Here is an 18,947-nt window from a genome sequence, read left to right as displayed (position 1 = left end):
AACAAATCCTAAAGTCAAAAGTTAATACCACCACCACCATGCCAGGCATGGTGGGATACGTCTGTAAACTAACTACCCAGGAGGAAGATTACGAGTTCATCCAGTTTGAGCAGCACAGCAAGATTGTCCCCTGAAAGACACACAAGCGTCTGTGTGCATAGGTGTATATGCTGTGTGTGTGTGTGTGTGTGTGTACCATGAAAACACTAATGTAAATATTGAGCATGATATACACATATTAAGAAACATCACAGGGCATTTCCTAACAATACAAGGGTGAATTCATCTAGAGAACATACAAATTCTATGCAGAATTTCAGTTCATGAAGTCAACACTGATAGGACCAAAAAGAGAGGTCCAATTTTAGTAGAACATATTTATTTCTCAGTAACTGGTGGAACAGCAGACAGAAAGCCAGTAAGGAGAACGAGAAATTAAGCCACAGTATAAATCAACTGAACCTAACTGACTTGTCCACTCCAGCCAAAAACAGCAGATTAAGAATTTTAATATGTGCATACAGTAGCCACTGAGATAGACCACATTTGTGACCATCAAACAAATCTCAATAAATTTACAAGAATTGAGATCACACAAGTGTATTCTCTGGCCACCACAGGGTTAAAGCAGAAGCCAGTACAGAACAGCACCTGGGAAAGCCTCCAGTGGAAATGGATTGAGTTAGGTCTGGAAGTGGCTCAGCGGGCGAAAATGCTTGGTGCACAAACATGAAGGCATGAATCCAGTCCCCAGAACCTACAACGGAACCCTGTGTTGCTAAAACTCCTTCTCGGAGGGAGACAGAAGTAACATCTACCCCTCCTCCTAAGGACCCAACCACAAACGGAGTTGCGATTCCACCAGAATTCACTCTGGGGAACCAATGAGTTTATTGGGCTGCCTTCCAGAGCACAGGTGCAGGTCTACTTACTGGCTGTGCTCCCTCTACCAAGGGCTGCATCGGAGTCTTTACTAGGCCTCCCAGACCTATATACTCTACCCCTGCCCAAGGCCACCGCATAAAACGGGGCAGGGAGGGACTGGATACTCAGGTGAGGGTCTGTGACCCTCCGTGACCTCCTGCAAGGGCATGTCAACAGCCAGCCAGCCCAGCTAGGATGATTTTTTGCAATCAGACACAGTGGAATGGCCAAGACTGCAGGGAAAGTCCTGTGCAACACCTTGTCTCAGGAGGGTAAACACAACAGCAACTCTTGGGGATACAGGCAACCTCCAAAAAGTCCTAAACAATTTTAGTGGCTTCAATGACAGGAACAAATTATTTGAAAGATACCAAAACTCAGTCTGCCAAAACTCACTCAACAATAACTAAGCCACTGGAACAGCCTTACAAACCTCACAAAAAATGTCAGGCCCAAATGACTGCCTGGTAAATTCTACTAGACATTTAAAGAAAAAACAATAATTCTATACAATTGCTTGTGAAAGCTGGACAAGTAAAAACTGCTCCCCAATTATTTTACTTATTTATTTAAAATTTAAAATTAAAGGCCAGGTTGGTGACTCATGCCTTTAATCCAGAATCTGGGAGGCAGAGGAAGCAGATCTCTGTGAGTTTGGAGCTAGCCTGGTCTACAGAGAAACTGTCTTGAAAAACAAGTAAATAAATCTGGGCTGGAAAGATGGGTCTGCATTTAGAGCATGTGATATTCTTCCAGAGAACACAAATCTGATTTTCCATATGAGTATCACGTGGCTCACAGCACCTGTAACTAGCTTCATGAGGATCTGAAACTCTGTCTCCAAAATCAAAAACAAACAAACAACTCTCCTGGCCTGAGAGAAACGAAATAATTAGTCCATCTCCACAGCTGCTGACACAGACACTTGACATTGCCTCATTAGTCAGAACCCAAGTACCACAGCATTCATTCATTGGTCTCTGATCAGCCTATGTTTGGACTGCTCTTGAGTCAGGTGATCGCCTTGGAATCAACCAGTTTCTTTTTAAGTTCAGAGACCTGTCTATTCATGTTCAATGAGCAGGAGCCCTCAACAAACCAGTTTCAGCTGGAAGGAGTGACCAACTTGTATGATGTTCACTTAGTGGCCCGTGCTTCCACGTCTCATAAGAAAACCGAGGAAATGTTGACACAAAATCTGTGTCTGAACTTGACATAAGCGAGAGTTATCTGAAGGGGGTGAGCGGAGGAGAACCTCAATTAAGAAAAGGCCCCTATAAGACCCGGCTGTAAGGCATTTTCTTAGTGATTGAAGGGGGAGGGCCCAGACCATTTTGGGTGGTGTCATCCTTGGGCTGGTGGTCCTGGGTTCTATAAGAAAGCAGGCTGAGCAAACTGTGGGGAGCAAGCCAGTAAGCAGCAACTTCCATGGCCTCTGTATCAGCTCCTGCCTCCAGGTCCCTGACCTGTTAGAGTTCCTGTCCTGACTTCCTTCAGTGATGGGCTACCAAGTGGAAATGGAAAAAATGCTTTCCTCTCCAACTTGCTTTTGATCATGGTGTTTCATTACAGCAGGAGAAGCCCTAAGTCCTCCACTGTTGAACTAATCGGCCCATATCATGTAAGCCCCTCTACTAAGTACCTCTTAAATAATATATTTACATTATTTTGATCTTGCTCAAGAGAATCTTGTCTAATACAATGAAGAGTTTGGCCAAATCAACAGGGACCCAGTCATAGCAATGATTCTTCAGGGTAAGATGGAGGACAGAGCAATAATTATTCCTGCTTTCTGAAACCTCAGTACCTGACAGAGACCTTACGGAGGAAAGATTTACTTTGCTTCTTGGTTTTAGTCCATCATGGAAGGGAACCATGCAAGAAGGCATGGTGCATCAACTTAGTTCTTGGGCAGGAAGTAGGGAGAAAGAGCAGGAAGCAGAGACAGGGCAGGAACTGGAAGTTAGTACAGCTAAAAGGCCATCCCTGAGGATTGATTTCGGCCAATTAGAGCTACAACCTTCTGAAATAGACCCACCATCTTGGGAATATGTATTGAAACATGAGCCTGTCAGGGAGAAATTTTCAGGCTCAAACAATAGAGTAACAACAGATAAGCCAATCTCTAGGTATTTATTCCCTGCCTCATTCCATAAATGGTATAGTTAGCCTTTAAATGGAGTTTAAAGGCTTTGTGGTTACTTTAAGCCTCTGAGAAAAATGGAAGTAAAAGAAAAGGAAAATTGGGAATCTTTCACGGAAACAAGATGGAGTGGATAACAAGAATGCATTCTCTATGCTAGGCATGGTGGCACACTCCCTGATCTCCACACTCAGGTCCATGCAGATGGACAGAGTCTGAGGCCAGTCTGGGCTCATAGCAAGATCCTGTCACAAACAAAAATAAAAGAAAAAACAGAGCTTACCATCAGCTCCTGTAAAACTGCCAGAGGGATGTTAAAAGTTTAGTTCTGAACTGCCACACGGCCTGAGCAAAAAAAGGGAAACAGGCAGTCATAAGTTTCAGATGTTTAGAAGATTAAATCACCAGGAGGTCAGAGAGGTGCCTGTTCAGCTGTTGAAGTTGCCATGGGTGCGCAGGGCTCCAAACACACTTGTGTGTGTGTGTTTGTGTATGTGTTTGAGTGTGTGTCCATGAGGACCAGCTCAGAAGTTAGGATGAACCTGAGAGGATTTGTACATACATGTAGTTGGGAGATTAAGAGGCTATTCTCTTAGACTCAAAGGCATCTTCACAGGAGACCCTGCTGGAGACCAACTGAGTGTGGTTTCTCAGATCCTGGAGAAGTTTCACTGATGATAAATAACACGTGAATTCTCCACATGGTGCTGGCCACTAGTGTGAAGTTGATCCCTGCAGAAATGGAGGCGTGATTAACACAGAGTAGCAATGGCCTGAGTCCCAGAGCCATCCCCAGCTGTGGCCCTTCACTTGGCCTGCCCCCTCTCCCCACCATGACTCACAGGGCTCATGAGCAATCCTCATATGCCCGATTTAGAGGACTTACTCACCCTTTAGAGACAGACTTTAATGCAATAAAGCAAATGGCAGCAAGTGGGATGCAGCTGGGTGCACCAGGCCAGCCTGCAGCTGGCTTCCTATTCCCCAGCTCTCCCTACAAGGCCCTCTAGCCACTCAACACCTCCACAAACATGCACAGTGTTTCCAGGTGGTACTCCAGGCCTGAGTAGAGGCTTAAGGGATATATAACTTGGAGGGGTTGTGACTCAGGTGAGCCAAGCCCTGAAGTCTGAAACACAGGAGTTAGGGGTAGGTAAGGCTGCCTTTCTCCCTGTCCATTGCTCTACTCTACAGAGAGCAAGACTTCCTTGGATGTGGTGGGGGCTGAGTGACTGGACCTGATTAGGTCTTCTTGGTCTGGGTGGCCTTCTCGAGAAAGCCAGGAGCCCACAGAGCTGGATCTGGGGAGAGGAAAAGACAGCAAGGTTTCAGTCTTAGGGCGATGTTTGGAGAAACTGGGTTCCTTTGCTGTCATCTTGCTATTTGCCAGCAAAGCGCTCATAGGGATAGCTGGAGACCTGGGTCCTGAAATGAGGGGTTAGGCTGGAAGCATCAGCTGCGTGAGATGGCGTAAAATCGTCTTCTTCCTTTTGGCCTGGGTTAGGGAGCATGCCAGAGTCTGGAGCTTAGTGTACCAGGCAGGCATCGGATTCTGGTTCTTCCTCCACTGACATGGAGAAAATTACTCACGAGGGCAAGTTGAGCTTCATTTGTATTTAAATCCACTCAGAGGGAGTTACCTGGGAGAGTTAGTTACAAGGGTAAAGAGGAGGGCAGTCCATTAAGGGGAAGTTTTCTCCCTCAACTCTATCTAGCCAGCCTTTCCGGAGTCTACCATATGCCAGGCAGGGCAGAGGAAGGCTGGCCCGAAGCCTGGCATTTGGGTTTTCTGGATGGAAGAGCTTTCTATCTCCAGGAACTTTTGTGGAACATCTAGCTCATTTCAGTCACTTCAGGACGATGAACCAAAAGTTAAACCAGGCTGTGAAGGGGAGGTCAGGTTTCCACAGGGACTTCTCTAGCAACATTGCACGTCCTTGTTAAAACCACAGACTCAAGAGCAAACACGCAGTTTCCAGTACACCATCCTCTCCCCTCCATTCATCTGGAAACAAGATGGAACTGGAGAAACGGCTCAGCAATTTAGAGTACTCGGCTGCTCTTCCAGGGGACCCGAGTTTGACGCCTACCACATGGAAATTGACTGTCCTTCCGGAGACATGCCACTGTCCTCTGGCCTCTGCAGGTATTAGGCGTGCGTGTGTACACAGGCCTACTTACACACGAAACAGTAAAGCAGGGGTAAGCCAGCCTCTCCCAAGCCACCACTAACAACAATCAGTTTTACTTTTTGTCATTTTTATTTTGCGCTATGTAAAAAACAACAACCAGCAATATACTGCTTTTCTTCACATTCACATGGGTTTTGGGGACTTATTGCCTTTCCCCCTGGAAAAACTACCAAAGAACAAAAGTAGTAGTACCACATTGCAAGAGATGCAAACCCCAGATTCAGTAGCTTGAAGACAACCCCCAGGGGCAGGGAGGGAAACAATGTCACAGTGGACGACAAGTAAGCACACAGGACGATGAACTGAGGAAGTACTGTCCCTGCCACTGACCCCAAACACAGTGCACGCCCCTTTTCTCCAGGCATTTACTGCCACCTCCTCAAAGGGGTGATTTTTTGTCTAGGGCCTGAAAACCTTTTGAATGACACTGGAGTGGCTTTAAAGAGAGATACAATGGGACAGGTTCAAGTATGTGTAAAAATCATGCCGAAGTCCAAGGTTATAGAACCCTCAGTAGAAACAAAACCCTGATGAGTCAGCAACTTCCCCTTCAGCCAACAGCTTTATGGCAGGTACTTCTGTCTTGACAGATCTAGCAGGGTTGTCTTTTCTGATTGGGTGGCAACGAGCTTTATTCTCTAAAGCGACAGACAGACAAAGTTTGCCAAAGTTCAAAAAAATAGAGTGAAAATTGTGCTTCCTTCTAAATGAATTGGCTTCGCCGCTGCCTTCTCTCCTGTCCAGCAGCGTCTTGCTCCCGCTTTGCTGGGATATTTATTGCCTTATGCTTGAAATGAAAAGGCGAAGTTTTGAGGTGCAAGGACTGGGCGGTCCTGAGTGGGTAGGCGTTCTGGAAGTAGTCAGCACTGCTGTGCTAGGGTCATGGCTTGGCCTCCCTGCAGCCCCGAGAACCCATCCCCGGGGCTAGTCTGAAGTGCATCTGCAAGCCTGGTGACCACTCACCGTCTCACTGGAGCAGTGGGACAGAGAGAGAGGCCTTCAGTATTGCACAGGTATGAAATGTCCACAAGTGTAAAAAACAAAAATCACAGTTGCTCTTAGGGATTCACTGGTAGCCAATCACAGTCTCAGCAGGACGTGGCTGTGGCCACAGGGCCCCTGTGGAGCTCTGCAACTGTGGAGTGGGTGGGCACTGGTGCCAGCACTGAGGTAGGGAATGTGCAGTAGGCACCCTGCATATCAGGGCTCCGGGTCTGGAAATGGTCTATAAACGAGGAGTTGGCTGCCTCCCCCTGGCAGGAGGGAGTTTGTGGGGTGGGTGTGGAGGGCAGGATCTCAGACTCATACTGAAGCAGCTGCCCCATGAAGCCAAAGTTGGGAGAGATCACACCCCTCCTCTGCTTGATGTAATCAAAGGCCTCCTTCAGGCGAAACTGCTTGGTCTTCATGAGGTAAGCCATGCAGATGGTAGGGGACCTAGAGACCCCAGCCTCGCAGTGGACCAGGATCTTGCCTCCTCCTTCCCTGACGCAGTCTGCAATGAAGCAAAGAGAAAGGTTAGAAGTCAGAACTAGCCTAGAGGCAAATGCAGGGTGCACATGGAACAACCTGTGTGACCAAGCTGCCCTTCACTATGCAAGTTCAAGGGCCCTGGTCCTTAAGCTGAGTACGGGCTATGTACCACTAGTCTATAATCACAGTATCCGGACACACACACGGGAGGAACACAAGTTCAAGGCAACCTCTGGCTACATATGAGACCCTGCAATACAGCTTTTGAGATCCCAACGACGCATGTCCCAGTGGAGGACATTTATAATCTGTGAAGCCGTTTCCCAGGGCGCTTGCACAGATCCTTTCACTGCAGTACCAAACCTGGAAACATCCTCTCGGAACAGCTTCTTGACTTGTGTTCTAGGATCAGGTTCAAAGGAGCACTGAAATCCTCAAAACTGCATGCAGGTTTCCACATTGGGTATATGTAATTTTCTGAGTGTCCTAGGCTTAGAAACTGACCTGGAGAAACAACTGAGTCTCTCCAGGCTCCATCCTGGAAGAGGTCTTCTGGACTCCCTGAGCATCTTATCTTGCTGTGGCAGGGCAGGATGCTTGATGAGGTTCCAGGGTTCTCCCCAAACATACAACAAACAGTGCCTGGCCACTAATTATAGTCTTGCCTAAGTGACGCTTACTAGATGGAGGATATAAATGGCTTTTGCAAACTCCATCTTGCTCAACAATGGGAGTCACTGCTATAAAGCCACCACCATCAGTTAGCATTCTTTCAATTACTATGACAAAGAGTAAGTGTGAGTGTATGTGTATGAAGGGCCCCTCTGTTCCGGCTCTACCCTTCCCAGAAAAACTGCTAAAAATAAGAGTAGACATCCAATCAAAATCACACAAGGTGTCTCCCAGTTCCCTTCTGGTAGGGAGGAAATAGTCACCTTTCAAGAAGTTAGATATAGCTATTACTGGTACTGTATTAAAAGAAGATGATGGGGGAAATGCTATTCCTCTTTCCACATGGATGGAGACGCATGTGCTTAAAGTTCAAGAAGTCTGAAAATGAATCTGTATCTAAAAGATCAAATTTCTAAAGGGTCAAGGAGAAATGTTTGAGGTTTCCAATCTGAACAACAAAACCTCAAGGCATGCCCGGAGCAGCTCACTGGAGGCAACTCATCAATCCAAAAGTAGTAATAAAAGAGTCCCTGTAAATCAGCTTAGAGGAGAGACACCAAGTGCCTGGGATTATTGGGTTGAGGGTGATTATGGAGTTGTGTCTCATTTCCCCTTGCTCCTCCACTGGCTTGGGGCACTTATGGACCACTGCTATGTATTCAAGCACCTACAAGATGGCATTGCTTCTGGTACCCTTTCTAAACCTTAGGATCCTGCCACCCTCAGTGTCATCCTTCCTTAGAAGGGGCCGTTCATTGCTAATTTGAGTACAGGGCCACTGGGGAGGCTCAGCTCCTCCTTCCATTAGCAGGGCAGCTGTCTGGGTTAAAAAAACATACCAGGTGCTTTTGAAACACTGTGGGTCTGTGTGACAGTGTCCACAAATACAGACACAACATACACACAGGATGTGGAGGGAGGTTTCTCAGAACTGGATGGGGGCAGGATGCATGACGTCATCCAGTAGCTATCCAGGTAATTAAATAACAGGCTGAGAAGGGCAGAGCCCTCACAAGGGCACCAAGAAAAGTCAGGATTTCCCACCTAGAACCATCATCTTGGTTGCTGTTCTTTCAGTCTAGAGACTCAGGTGACAAGGACAGCCTCAGTCTGTGCCTCTGGTGAGTTTGTCAACATTTCTTAAGACATGGTGTGTGGTGAGCACAGGTCCTTCCACGTGACTGAAGGGGGCCCTTTAATTGCTACCTGTGCCAAGTAATTACCCTTGTGCCTAACACCTGCCTTTAACAAGAAACTGGGAAAATGATGTCTCAATCCCAGCAACTATGCATATAAAAGAGAAAGAAGGAAAAGGGGAGGGAGGATCACAAGGTTGCAGAGTATATTTGCACATCTGAAACAGAAAAGTCAGGCTAAACATGGAGGGGGCGCCCAAGCTCTATCCACAGGGCAACTAGAGGCCAAGGCTTGTACAATGACAGATGCCTCATAGGAATACAGGAATGATGCAAAGGATGCCAAATTTCCTGTGCACAGGCAGGGGGCTTGAAACAAGGGCTATCTTTAATCCAGAGTTAGCTGAAAATGCAAAACAAACTGCCTCCAAAGCCGTTTCCAGAACCGTGCAAAGCTGCCGGGCCCTCAAGGCTTCGTGCGTAAGGATCGCTCCCTCGGTCCTTCTGTTTGTTTTCAAAAATAGCCTAGCCTACGTGGAAGGAGGCTCTTCCCCCTGCTCTCCCCCCACGTAACAGCACACATGGACGCACTGTTCCTGCCCAGCAAGAGCAAGAGCAGCAAGGCACTGCCATAAAATGAAATTAATTCATGTATCTCGTAAACTACAACTCCTAATAACACTAACTCAGTCTCCCTTCCTCCCCGCCCCCGCCTTTTTGATGGCTACTCCTGTTCTTGGCCCCAACTCTTGGGGCTGCATACATACACAAGACACTTTCTTAAGCTGGGCATGGTGATAGATTCCTGGTCCCACCACTTGGGAAGTGGAAGACCTGGGGTTCAAGATCATTCCTGATTGCACAGCAAATTTGAGGACAGCCAGGGCTACAGAAGTTGCTGTGTACCAAATCAACGGACCCCTTAATTTCCGAGAAGGTGACCAAACCAAGATACCGAACGGTAAGAATACACAGTCCACGCCAACGAGGTTGCCCAACCAGTGGAGTGGAATGGCTGAACCTACCGATAAAATCTATTGCTTCTTGGAAGTGGGAGCTGATGTCCGCCGTGTGGCTGTCCTCCACAGGGATCCACTTGTAGTGCAGGTGGGTGGTGCAGGCCTCAGAGGTGCGGCGGGAAACGTTCAGCAGGGCTGTGATGTGCAGGTTGGCGAGGAACTCACACTTGGATGCATGGTAGGCACTTCCAAGGTAGAGGAAGGGGAGGATCTCCACCGGGCCACCCTAGAGGCAGGAGAGAACAACCAGGAAACAGCGGATTAGCTGGCTCACTCTGGAGAACAACAACCCTGACCTATTTGTTTTTTAAGGTGGGAGGTTCCCTTTCTGGTTTCCAGGTAGAAAGAGGTCAGAGGCAGGGCAATTCAGCCAGGAGTGTGGGAGGCACTGCCATTGTGGCAAACCCTCTACCCTCATGACTCAGTGACAGCAAAACTCCCAGGGACCGGAGTTTCATTATTTTGCACACACTGAGGAGGTTGGAAGTCCTAGCAGCCTTCCCAGGCTAACCGAGATGGGAAGTGGAGAGAACCGAAAGCGCTCTTAAGTTCCTGCTCCTCTGAGAGAAAGAAGCTACTGCACCTCAAGGCAGCTTCCTAGTCAATCCAACGATAAATGGAGGAGGATTTGACAAAGCATTCTCCTTTGCAGGGGGATATCTTACAGCATGTACTGCATAAGCCCTGACACACCTTTGGTAAAGGCGCCATCTCCCCGGCCCGCCAAATGTAAGTTTCTTAGAACTGAAAATAACCACTGCCTACCCAGAATCCAGACTCAGAAAAGCTGTTAAACCACAGACGGAGGGGCTTCCCCACCCCCGACCTCCTCCTGGAGTGTAGGAGTTAGAGGGGCTGAGGTCATCACCCATACTACGGGGTCTCTGGAGCTCCAGACACAGGAAGAGCCAAAGAACATGCACCCCAAGGTGAGACTGAAAATGGACCTTGTAAAAAGACTTTGTAACCTGCACATTTAAGGGTTCTGAGGTGCCAAGCGGAGGCCAGTGACTGTTGGAGCCCCCATTTCCTGTTTTTCATTTCCTGCCCCAGAAAGTGGAATGGAAATTCTTAGCCAGACCCACAGTAGGGAAAAGGTAAGGGATCAAGTGATAGGGGTCAGCAGCAGGCAAATCAAACCACCTAGCACACGTGAGCGGTTTAAACAAAAGCCAATTTAACCACATACACAAAACTAACAGATTTACATAAGGTTAATAACTGGCATGGGAAAGAACGGACGAATGAACACACACACACACATGCACACACACTTTTTGAGATGATGCTCATGCATCTCAGACTGACCCCAAACGCTATACGTAGCTGAGCATAGTTCGATATTCCTGCCTCTAGCTGCCAAATGCTGGGATTAAAGGAGTGTGCCTCCATGCCCAGTTTATGCAGCACCGGAGATTGAACCCAGAGGCTCAGTGCGTGGCAGGCAACCTCTACCAATTGAGTTACACATCTACAACCACCGTTTTTCTTAGCACCTGCAATGGTGGGGGCTTGACTCACCTATAGGTACTAATCTTGCAACAGATATATATGGCAGATCTTAGCTGAGTCCGTTTTACAGCTGAGGATGAGAAAAAAAGGCTGTTTCTGTTTTACTCCTTCCTGAGATAATGCTCTCTTCCATGCTGGCCTGGAACTTACCCTGTAGCTCAGGCTGTCTTTGAACTTACGGCAATCCTTCTGCCTTATCCTTATAGAGTACTGGTACTATGGGTGTGAATCTAGCTTAGCTATCAATGATGTCAGTAAAAACAGGAGGAAAATATTTGCCTTCTTTCTTGCATTTCTCTAGAAATAAGTCCACTTGCACCTTTCCCTTACTCCACCCCCAGGGCAGCCTTGTACAGGCAATTGTGGTACAGAGGTTAGGACAGGGGACTCAACATCTGTCAAAGAGGAGCTCTGGAGTTTGGGCAGCTCTGGCAGAATGAACGGGGGACATTTTCTATGCTCCTCGGGTAACTGGTAAGATAGAAAAGGGATAATGCGTGCACTATTAATGTGCACATTGTACAGCCTCCGTCTTCATTCAAGTGAAGCATGAATAAACAGAATACAGCTTCTCTCCTTGGGGAAGACACAGAGGAGATATTAAGTTCAGCAATCCCAACAGGACTGGTCTTGGCCTGAGGGCAGACAATCCCCTAGGCCCAGCCCAGCCCAAGTTCCCCACAGCTTAGAAAGTGGAACAATGGTAAAGAGGGTAGGCCCTTCTTGGGAAAGAGGTCAGAGATTCAAGTCCAAGACTCCACTTTGATCAGCGATAGCCCCATGCCCCATACAGCCATGCCCTCAAAGAAGTAGGCTGGACTCTGCCTAAAACTTCTCCTTTGAGTGCCTAGAAAATGTTGATACACCAGCCTGGGACACCACCCAACTTCCCCTGCAGCTTGGCCCATCACACCCCCGAAATTCTATTTCTTCTGTTCAACTCAAAAGGAAGACACCAAGGATTGTCAGAAAACCCAGAGGACATGACAGCTTCGCCTAGCTTTCTTAGTGTCCCGGGGAATCCCCGGGTGAGTGCTGACAACATGTGAGAGCACCCCACCCTCAGTGGACCAAAGGTCTACAGAGCTTTCACAACCTGCTGCCAATTCCTACTGCTCTTTCACTTTCTGCGAAACACAACCCAAATAAAAAACAAACACAGGCATCCACTTTGGATGGCCACTGTGGCTTCATGCTCAACCCACATGCTGATTTTCCATGAAAGAAAACAAACAGAACCCAGGACTCTGGCATCTGGCCAGGCTAAGAGGCTTCCAATGATCAAGGATCTAGTAGAAACAAGGTCACTTGTTTTTATTTAGAACTCTGTCCCCAGGGGCTAAGTTCTGCCCATGGTGGGGAGCTGGCATTTTCAGCCATATCTAGAAGGCCCTTTATTAGGGCTAGGTTCTTTGTTTGGGAGGAAAGTCTGAAAACCTCCTTCCAAGTCAGCTATGTAGGCCAAAGGTCAGAAAGAAAGCGAAGGTCCTGAGGGAACAAGAGCTGGGGGCTGAAGAATGGTCACCTAAGCATGGGCTCCTTGAGCCAGTGTTTGGAGTCTTTGCAATTGGCCTTACAGTCAGCCACCCACTAACCCATACATTAGTCCCCTGCCCCTGTGAGACGGCAAGCCCTGGTTTCTGTCAGGCCTGGACTTTCACCTGCTTCGCCCCATCCTCCCACATCATCTTAGAGGTACCCAGCTTCCTGACTGTCAGTGAGTTATAGAAAGTATACCTTTATAAAGGAAAACCCAAAAGACCCACAGGCTTACAGAAACATCTAGTTCTCTAGTATCTCCATTTCCTCTGGTACAAGAATCTATGAAAAGTGAGTGCCAGAAACCTGCAGAAGACAGCCAAGAATGGTGGCATAAGCTTAGAACCCCAGCCTTTGTGAGGACGATCTTTAAGTCATGGCTACCTTGGGCTACGTAGCAAGCCTATCCAAAAAAAAAAAAAAAAAAAGCATGGGAGAATAGGGCTGGGGGGATGGCAGCTAAGAGCACTTATTCTTGCAGAGGACCTGGGTTCGATTCCCAGCACCACATGGTAACTTATAACCCTCTGTAACTCCAGTTTCTGACCTCTGCAGGCAGGCATGTGGTGCACATACATATATGCAGGCAAAATACTCACACATACAAAATAAAACAATCTAAAAAACAAAACAAACAAATCAAGGAAACCTGAAAGTCAGCTCTGCATGTCTTCAGGGAAACCAAAACCAGCATTTCCAAGCTTCCCCAAACCTACCAAACCAGCTAATAACAATAATGTTATCCCTCACTTCCTCTTTTCTCCAGAAGCTGCCCATTGGCATCCTGTGGGCCAGGGACTCTAGTGAACTGTGTGCTGGAAGAATGCCCGTTTACCCTTGGATGGGAACCCCTGTTGGCAAGCCACAACAGCACTCCAAAGAGCAGTGTTAGTTCCCTTATTACAGAGAACCAACCTCAGCCTAAGGCAGGATGCTGAGGAAGGTACAGAGATGGTAGCTGGGAGCCACACACCTACCTGGTCATAAGCTGGTCTGCAGGTGACACTGAGAACAGGCTTTCCACACTGGCTGAGGAGGCCTCTCTCACTTTCCATCTTCTCTTGGGAGATGGGCTTCACATCCACACAGCACTCAGGATATTGCGAGTAGAAGGTCTCATAACCCCCTTCAAAAATAAATGAGCAAAGAGTGAGACAGGCAAAAGCACTGCCCTCTCAGACTGTCAGATAATACCTACCCGACTATGTGCGAGGTAGGGGTAATACAGCTTCTAGTTGTAGATATAAGCATACATAAACTGGACAAGGGCGAGCGAGACTGCTCGGGGGCAGGGCAGCTGGCCACCTGGCTTGGGAAAGAACCATCTCCTGCAGTCTGTCTTCTGGCCTCCACATGTGCACTATGACACATGCATGCTCAAGAAATAAATCAGGGGCTGGAGAGACGGCTCAGTGGTTAAGAGCGCTGTCCGCTCTTCCAAAGGACCTGGGTTCAATTCCCAGCACCCATATGGCAGCTCACAACTGTCTGTAATGCCAATTCCAAGGGATCTGATACCTTCACACTAATGCACATAAAATAAACATTAAATAACTTATTAAAAAATGAAGTAAATCAGTAAATGTCATTTTAAGAAAACTAAACAAAACCACCAGTTTTGGAATAAAAGATAGAGTTTACTCACAAACACCTGCCCCTAAAAGTCTGTCCTTTGGGGCTAGAGAGATGGCTCAGCAGTTAAGAGCACTGACTGCTCTTGCAGAGAACCTGGGTTCAGTTCCCAGCACCTACATGGCAGCTCATAACACCTGTAATTCAAGTTGGGGGGTGTCTAACACCTTATTCTGACCTTCTTGGGCTCCTGCACAGACAGTGCACACACACATAAATAAATACATAAATAAAGTCTTTAAAGGTCTCTCAGAAAGAGACAATGATTAACCTTTTATGTCTATTAGAAGCAGCTTTTCTGTCATCTGGTAAATATTAATCATATCCCCCCAAAAAACAAAAGCTATTTCTCTCTTCTTTACATAAAACAGTGGTGTGATTATACAAAATTTCATAGGCTCCTAAACTGGCCTTTTCCCTGTGTCCTTGCTGTACACAAAATTACAGCTGTATCATCTCCCACTCCTGAAGGAGCTTGTCCCCTCTCACACGAAAGGTCCTAACGTCCCTGACAACCCCTTCTCTGGGTCCAATTTAGTCATAAATCAAGTTAGCACATTCTAAACCAAATGAGGAATGCAGACTTCAGACATGTCAGGCTGTCGGCATCACATTTCAACTCCTGCAGAAGGCTCACCCTGAGCATGGTAGCACAAGCCTAAAATCTTAGCGTCGGGGCCACAACAGGAAAAGGAGTTGACAACTGTCTCAGAAAAAAAAAACAAACAAACCGTAGATGGACTTTCTTGCTTAGGTACCTTCTGTTCTGACAGATAGCAACCTGAGGTACTTCAGACAGGCCCCAGAAAACCCACTTGTTTTTCACTAGCCTCAAGGATTTACTCGGTGTCACCAGCTAGTAAGCTTCCTGAGACAAGGTCCTTTCCAAAATGCTTCCTCTTCTTTTCTATCTTTCGGTACTAGACAGTCAGTCCAATAGTGGTTGGAGGGCTTACTCCTGCAGTCAGCAAATGGTTAATGGATCACATGGCATTCTCCAACTCCCTCCCAGGAGCTGCAGCTAGTTCCTAGGATGAGCCATCTTGTCACTCGGGCTTCCTCTCAGCTTCTGCCACCCTGCCCTATTCAGTGCTCCCAAATCTCCCCTGTGGTTACTTGGCAAATAGCTCTCTGGCTCCCTGGAGAAACTTCTGGTCTTCCACAAATGGTCATGTTCTCTGGTGAAGACAGGGTGCCTGGCTTCTGTAGAAGGGGTTAGGGAAGTGTTTTCTTCCAGCAACCCCCTTACAGACCTACACAAATCCACACATATCCTTGGGGGCAGTGTTTCCTAGTCAGTAAATACAGGGTTAGTCCTGGGTTCAACAGTTCGGGTTCCAGAAAACAAAATGAGAGGTTTGTGGTCATTTGGAGAAAGACTAGCCCAAGCACTCCCAGACTTGAGGATGATGCTCTGGAAGAGAAGCTTTCGGGTCACCTCATCTCTAGGCTTTAAACAGACCATTAAAGGCAAGTGGACAGGGGACAGAGAGGTGATAGTTAGGAACACAAAACAAAACAGGCAGAGTGTCTTGTGTAGCTAGAGGACAGGCAAACAGGGCTTGCCTCTTACCGGCTGAGGTCAAGAGATTAGTTAGGTCTCAGCCGTCCGCCCACTCCCATCGTCCGCCCACTCCTATCAGAGGTGTGGAGAGAGAACCTTCCTCTCCGGCATCTCAGCCGCCCGCCCACTCCCATCGTCCGCCCACTCCCATCAGAGGTGTGGAGAGAACCTTCCTCTCCGGCACCTCACTCGGATCGCAAGAGTGCTAGCAATTCCTTCTTCAGGGTGAGTCTGCTTTCAATCACCAACGCACAGCCAGAGGAGCAGAGGCAGCACCTCAACACCACGTACAAACAAGCACCAGCCACCCAGTGGGTCTCCATCATCTCCTATCAGGGGGAGAGAAAACTGGAGGAAGTATTCAGGGCCCCTCACCAACACCTGACTGCTACCACGTTAAACCCCGTAATGCCCATCTGCACATGGTCTATTTAAGATAAAGGAAGTCTCCTCTGCAACGGTTTGAACTTCAGCAGTGTTATAAGGGTAGTGATAGCCATCAAAATCCCAAATGTGCATCATTTTTGATCTCCAGTTTTCCTGGTTTGAATGAAAGACAAGACTGCACGTGTTGGGGCACCTGACAAGGACATCTACCCTCTTCTGAACAGCCAGGGTTGGAAGTACTACCATGCAGCAACACGGATGTCTCCAAAATCTAGCTGGATGAAAAAGGAAATACATGGATTCAAGTTGTTTTTAAAAGCTATCCATGAGAGAAATTACCTAACCAGAAGTCGGTGTTGTTTCTGGGGAGAGGAACTAGTTTTTAGGGTGTGAAGAAGACAAACATTTGCTTAAACACCCTTCGTGCTACTCAGATTTTTTTTTCAAATGGATAAACATTACTTCATTTTTAAAAAGCGAGAGACCTCTGCAAAGGTTAGAGAAGGTCACCCTTCCACACCCAGCTGGGGCTGCAGCAAGACAGTGGTCCACCTCTGTTATCTCCCAGTGGGATCAACAAAGGACAGTTAGCAAGTGGTGTTAACAGATGGGCAGCCTCTGCATCTTCCTGGCCCACATGTCCAAACTGCATGGCTATGAAACAGGGTCTTAGCTTACTGCACCTGAATCCTGAACTGTACCAGAGTTCCTGGACAAGCGGTTTAGTCAAGAGTTCTGGGGCTATCCGAGTTCAGCTCTCACCTCTGCACCCAGGCCAGGGTTCCCATACTTTTGAGGTTAGAAGGCAGGAGCAGTCACAGGAAATGACCCAGAAATCAATGATGTGGGGTTTCAGAGTAATCACCCACCCACAACCGGAAACCAACGTTATCTCCCCAGCAGGTGAAATGGTTGGGCCTGGAGGCAGCTCTTGAGGGCCTAAAATCAAAGGCCACAGAATCTCCTCCGTATCTTACAGCGCCTGTGGCACCTCTCCTAACTGGGCTGGCCGGTTTGTGGTCTCTAACTGAGGCTTTCCCAGGGATAATCCCCTGCTGGGGAAGAGAGGATGAAGGGGTGGGAAAGCTGTCAGCTCTCAAATTAAGCTTGAGAAAGGCCTAGGATGGGAGAAGGAGGCTGGAGGAAAACAATAAAAAGCAATAAAGAAAGAGGAAGGGGAGGGACTTGCCAGGGTCAAAAAGGCAAGAGGCCCACCAAGACACAGCCAAACGCGCTGTTAATAGTCTAGGCGGGAAGAAGGGGGACACCCCGGCGCCTCTCTCCTGGGGGAGGGTCTCGACCTGCCTGATGGCGCCAGATAAGTAGAGAAAGGTTCCGACCCCCGTGGTCTGCAAACGGCGCCAGCGACCAGTACGGGCCCCAGGCCCCCGGAACTGCTACCAAGCACCTTCCCAGCCCACCCAGCCCAGAGGTCAGACAGGCTGCCAGGACGCTTTCGAGGAAAGGCGGGTGGAGAGAAGAAAGCCCCGGGCGCTGACGTTTGCAAGGACCTCCCAAGCGCACGTCAAACCCCGGGGTGCATACTCCCGCAAGTGGTGACTTTCTCCGGTCCGGAGTTCCCACGCAGGGAGGGAACCCTGGGGCCCCGGGGTCCCGGCACTGGCTGCGGAGAAGGAGGGCGGGTGGCAAGGGACCGGCTGCTCCCGGGACGAGCTCACCTTTAAGGAAGTAGACCCGCGGGCCGGCGGGCAGGCAGGCCAGCAGCGAGGTGAGCACGACGCGCGCGGCGCTCTCCTCCCGCAGCTTCTGCCAGTGGCGGCTGCCCTGGTCCAGCACGACCACGGCCGCCACGCCGCCGCCGCCCTCCTGCAGCAGCCGCGCGCGCGCCGCCTCGTCGGGCAGCACGTAGCGCGCCGACACCGCGCCGCCCCGGGCCCGCCGCAGCACCACCGAGTTGAGGTTGACGTTGAGCGAGCCGCGCACGCTCGAAGCGGCGAAGGCCAGGTAGGGCCGGCAGTCGAGCACCACGCAGCGCGCCTCCGCCTCCTTGCGGAGCATCTTGCGCAGCTGGCGCCCGTCGAGCGACGTGACCTTCATGCCGCTGCCACCCAGCTGCCCAAGGCCAGCGGACCGGCGGCCGAGCCGCCCTGCAGGGCTGTGGCCTGCAAACGGAGCCGACGCGTGGGGCCGCGCGACGCTCTTCCCGCCCCGCGAGCTCGGCACCCAGCGCGGCCGCCCGCTGCCCCAGAAAGCCGGGGATTCCGCCGGCAGCGCAGCGTTTTATGTGAATGAGAGCGCGTCCTGTGACGTGAGTGCCCATATAAGGCCAAATAGGGGTGTTTCTCCGCCCCCTCCGGCACGACCACGCCCCCTGGGCGGGGCGTGCGGACTCCCGCCTCCACCCCAGGAGCGGGATGTGGGGAGGGTGTCTTAGTCAGAGCGAGAAGGAGGAAGTGGCGGGCGCCTGCCGCCTCTCTCACGCGGCACCCGGGGCTGGTGAGGTGTCAGGAACGCCACCAGGCCGAGGCGACCCACGCTGAGCGGGAAGAGGAGGACGCACCCTGGGTCAGAGGCTGGCCGGGGTTCCGGCCGTTCGGGGATGGCGGCTGACGTGAGCCGAGGTGGGCTTGGGTATCCAAGTGCTGGAGGCTTCTAACACGCTTCCCCGCTTTCCTTGCTTTACTTTTCTGTAATAAAAGTTCCGAAAGTTAAAGTAAAAAAAAAAAAAAAGTGTGTGTTGCGGGGGGAGGTTGCGAATGAGCGAGGCAGGGGAGGCAGGCGGTTAGGGACTTC

At 49.3% G+C, this 18,947-nt stretch overlaps 1 protein-coding gene across 1 annotated transcript; it reads right to left on the bottom strand.

Moving 5' to 3' along the window:
- Positions 1 to 5,325: 5,325 nt before the first annotated feature.
- On the bottom strand, positions 5,326 to 18,421 carry Dusp5 (dual specificity phosphatase 5). The gene is made up of 4 exons (XM_055629967.1): positions 17,873 to 18,421; positions 13,588 to 13,736; positions 9,566 to 9,785; positions 5,326 to 6,754 (listed from the first exon to the last, which is right to left on the bottom strand). The coding sequence occupies exons 1-4, from the start codon at positions 18,249 to 18,251 to the stop codon at positions 6,348 to 6,350; spliced, it is 1,155 nt and encodes a 384-aa protein (XP_055485942.1). The 5' UTR covers positions 18,252 to 18,421; the 3' UTR covers positions 5,326 to 6,347.
- Between the last annotated feature and the right edge of the window lie 526 nt (positions 18,422 to 18,947).

This window comes from Psammomys obesus, unplaced genomic scaffold (assembly GCF_907164565.1).
Source record: "Psammomys obesus unplaced genomic scaffold, mPsaObe1.curated_primary_1811, whole genome shotgun sequence".
NCBI lineage: Eukaryota > Metazoa > Chordata > Mammalia > Rodentia > Muridae > Psammomys > Psammomys obesus.
This window is presented reverse-complemented; position numbering and strand designations above follow the sequence as displayed.

Bases quoted from the DNA above. Each gene is read 5' to 3' on its own strand.
- Dusp5 (XM_055629967.1), bottom strand. From the start codon at position 18,251: ATGAAGGTCACGTCGCTCGACGGGCGCCAGCTGCGCAAGATGCTCCGC. The intron at 9,786-13,587 runs GTAGGTGTGTGG...TCCTGCCTCTAG, and splicing joins GCAGACCAGCTTATGACCAG to GGTGGCCCGGTGGAGATCCT. The intron at 6,755-9,565 runs GTAGGTTCAGCC...GCTTCATTGCAG, and splicing joins AGAAGCAATAGATTTTATCG to ACTGCGTCAGGGAAGGAGGA.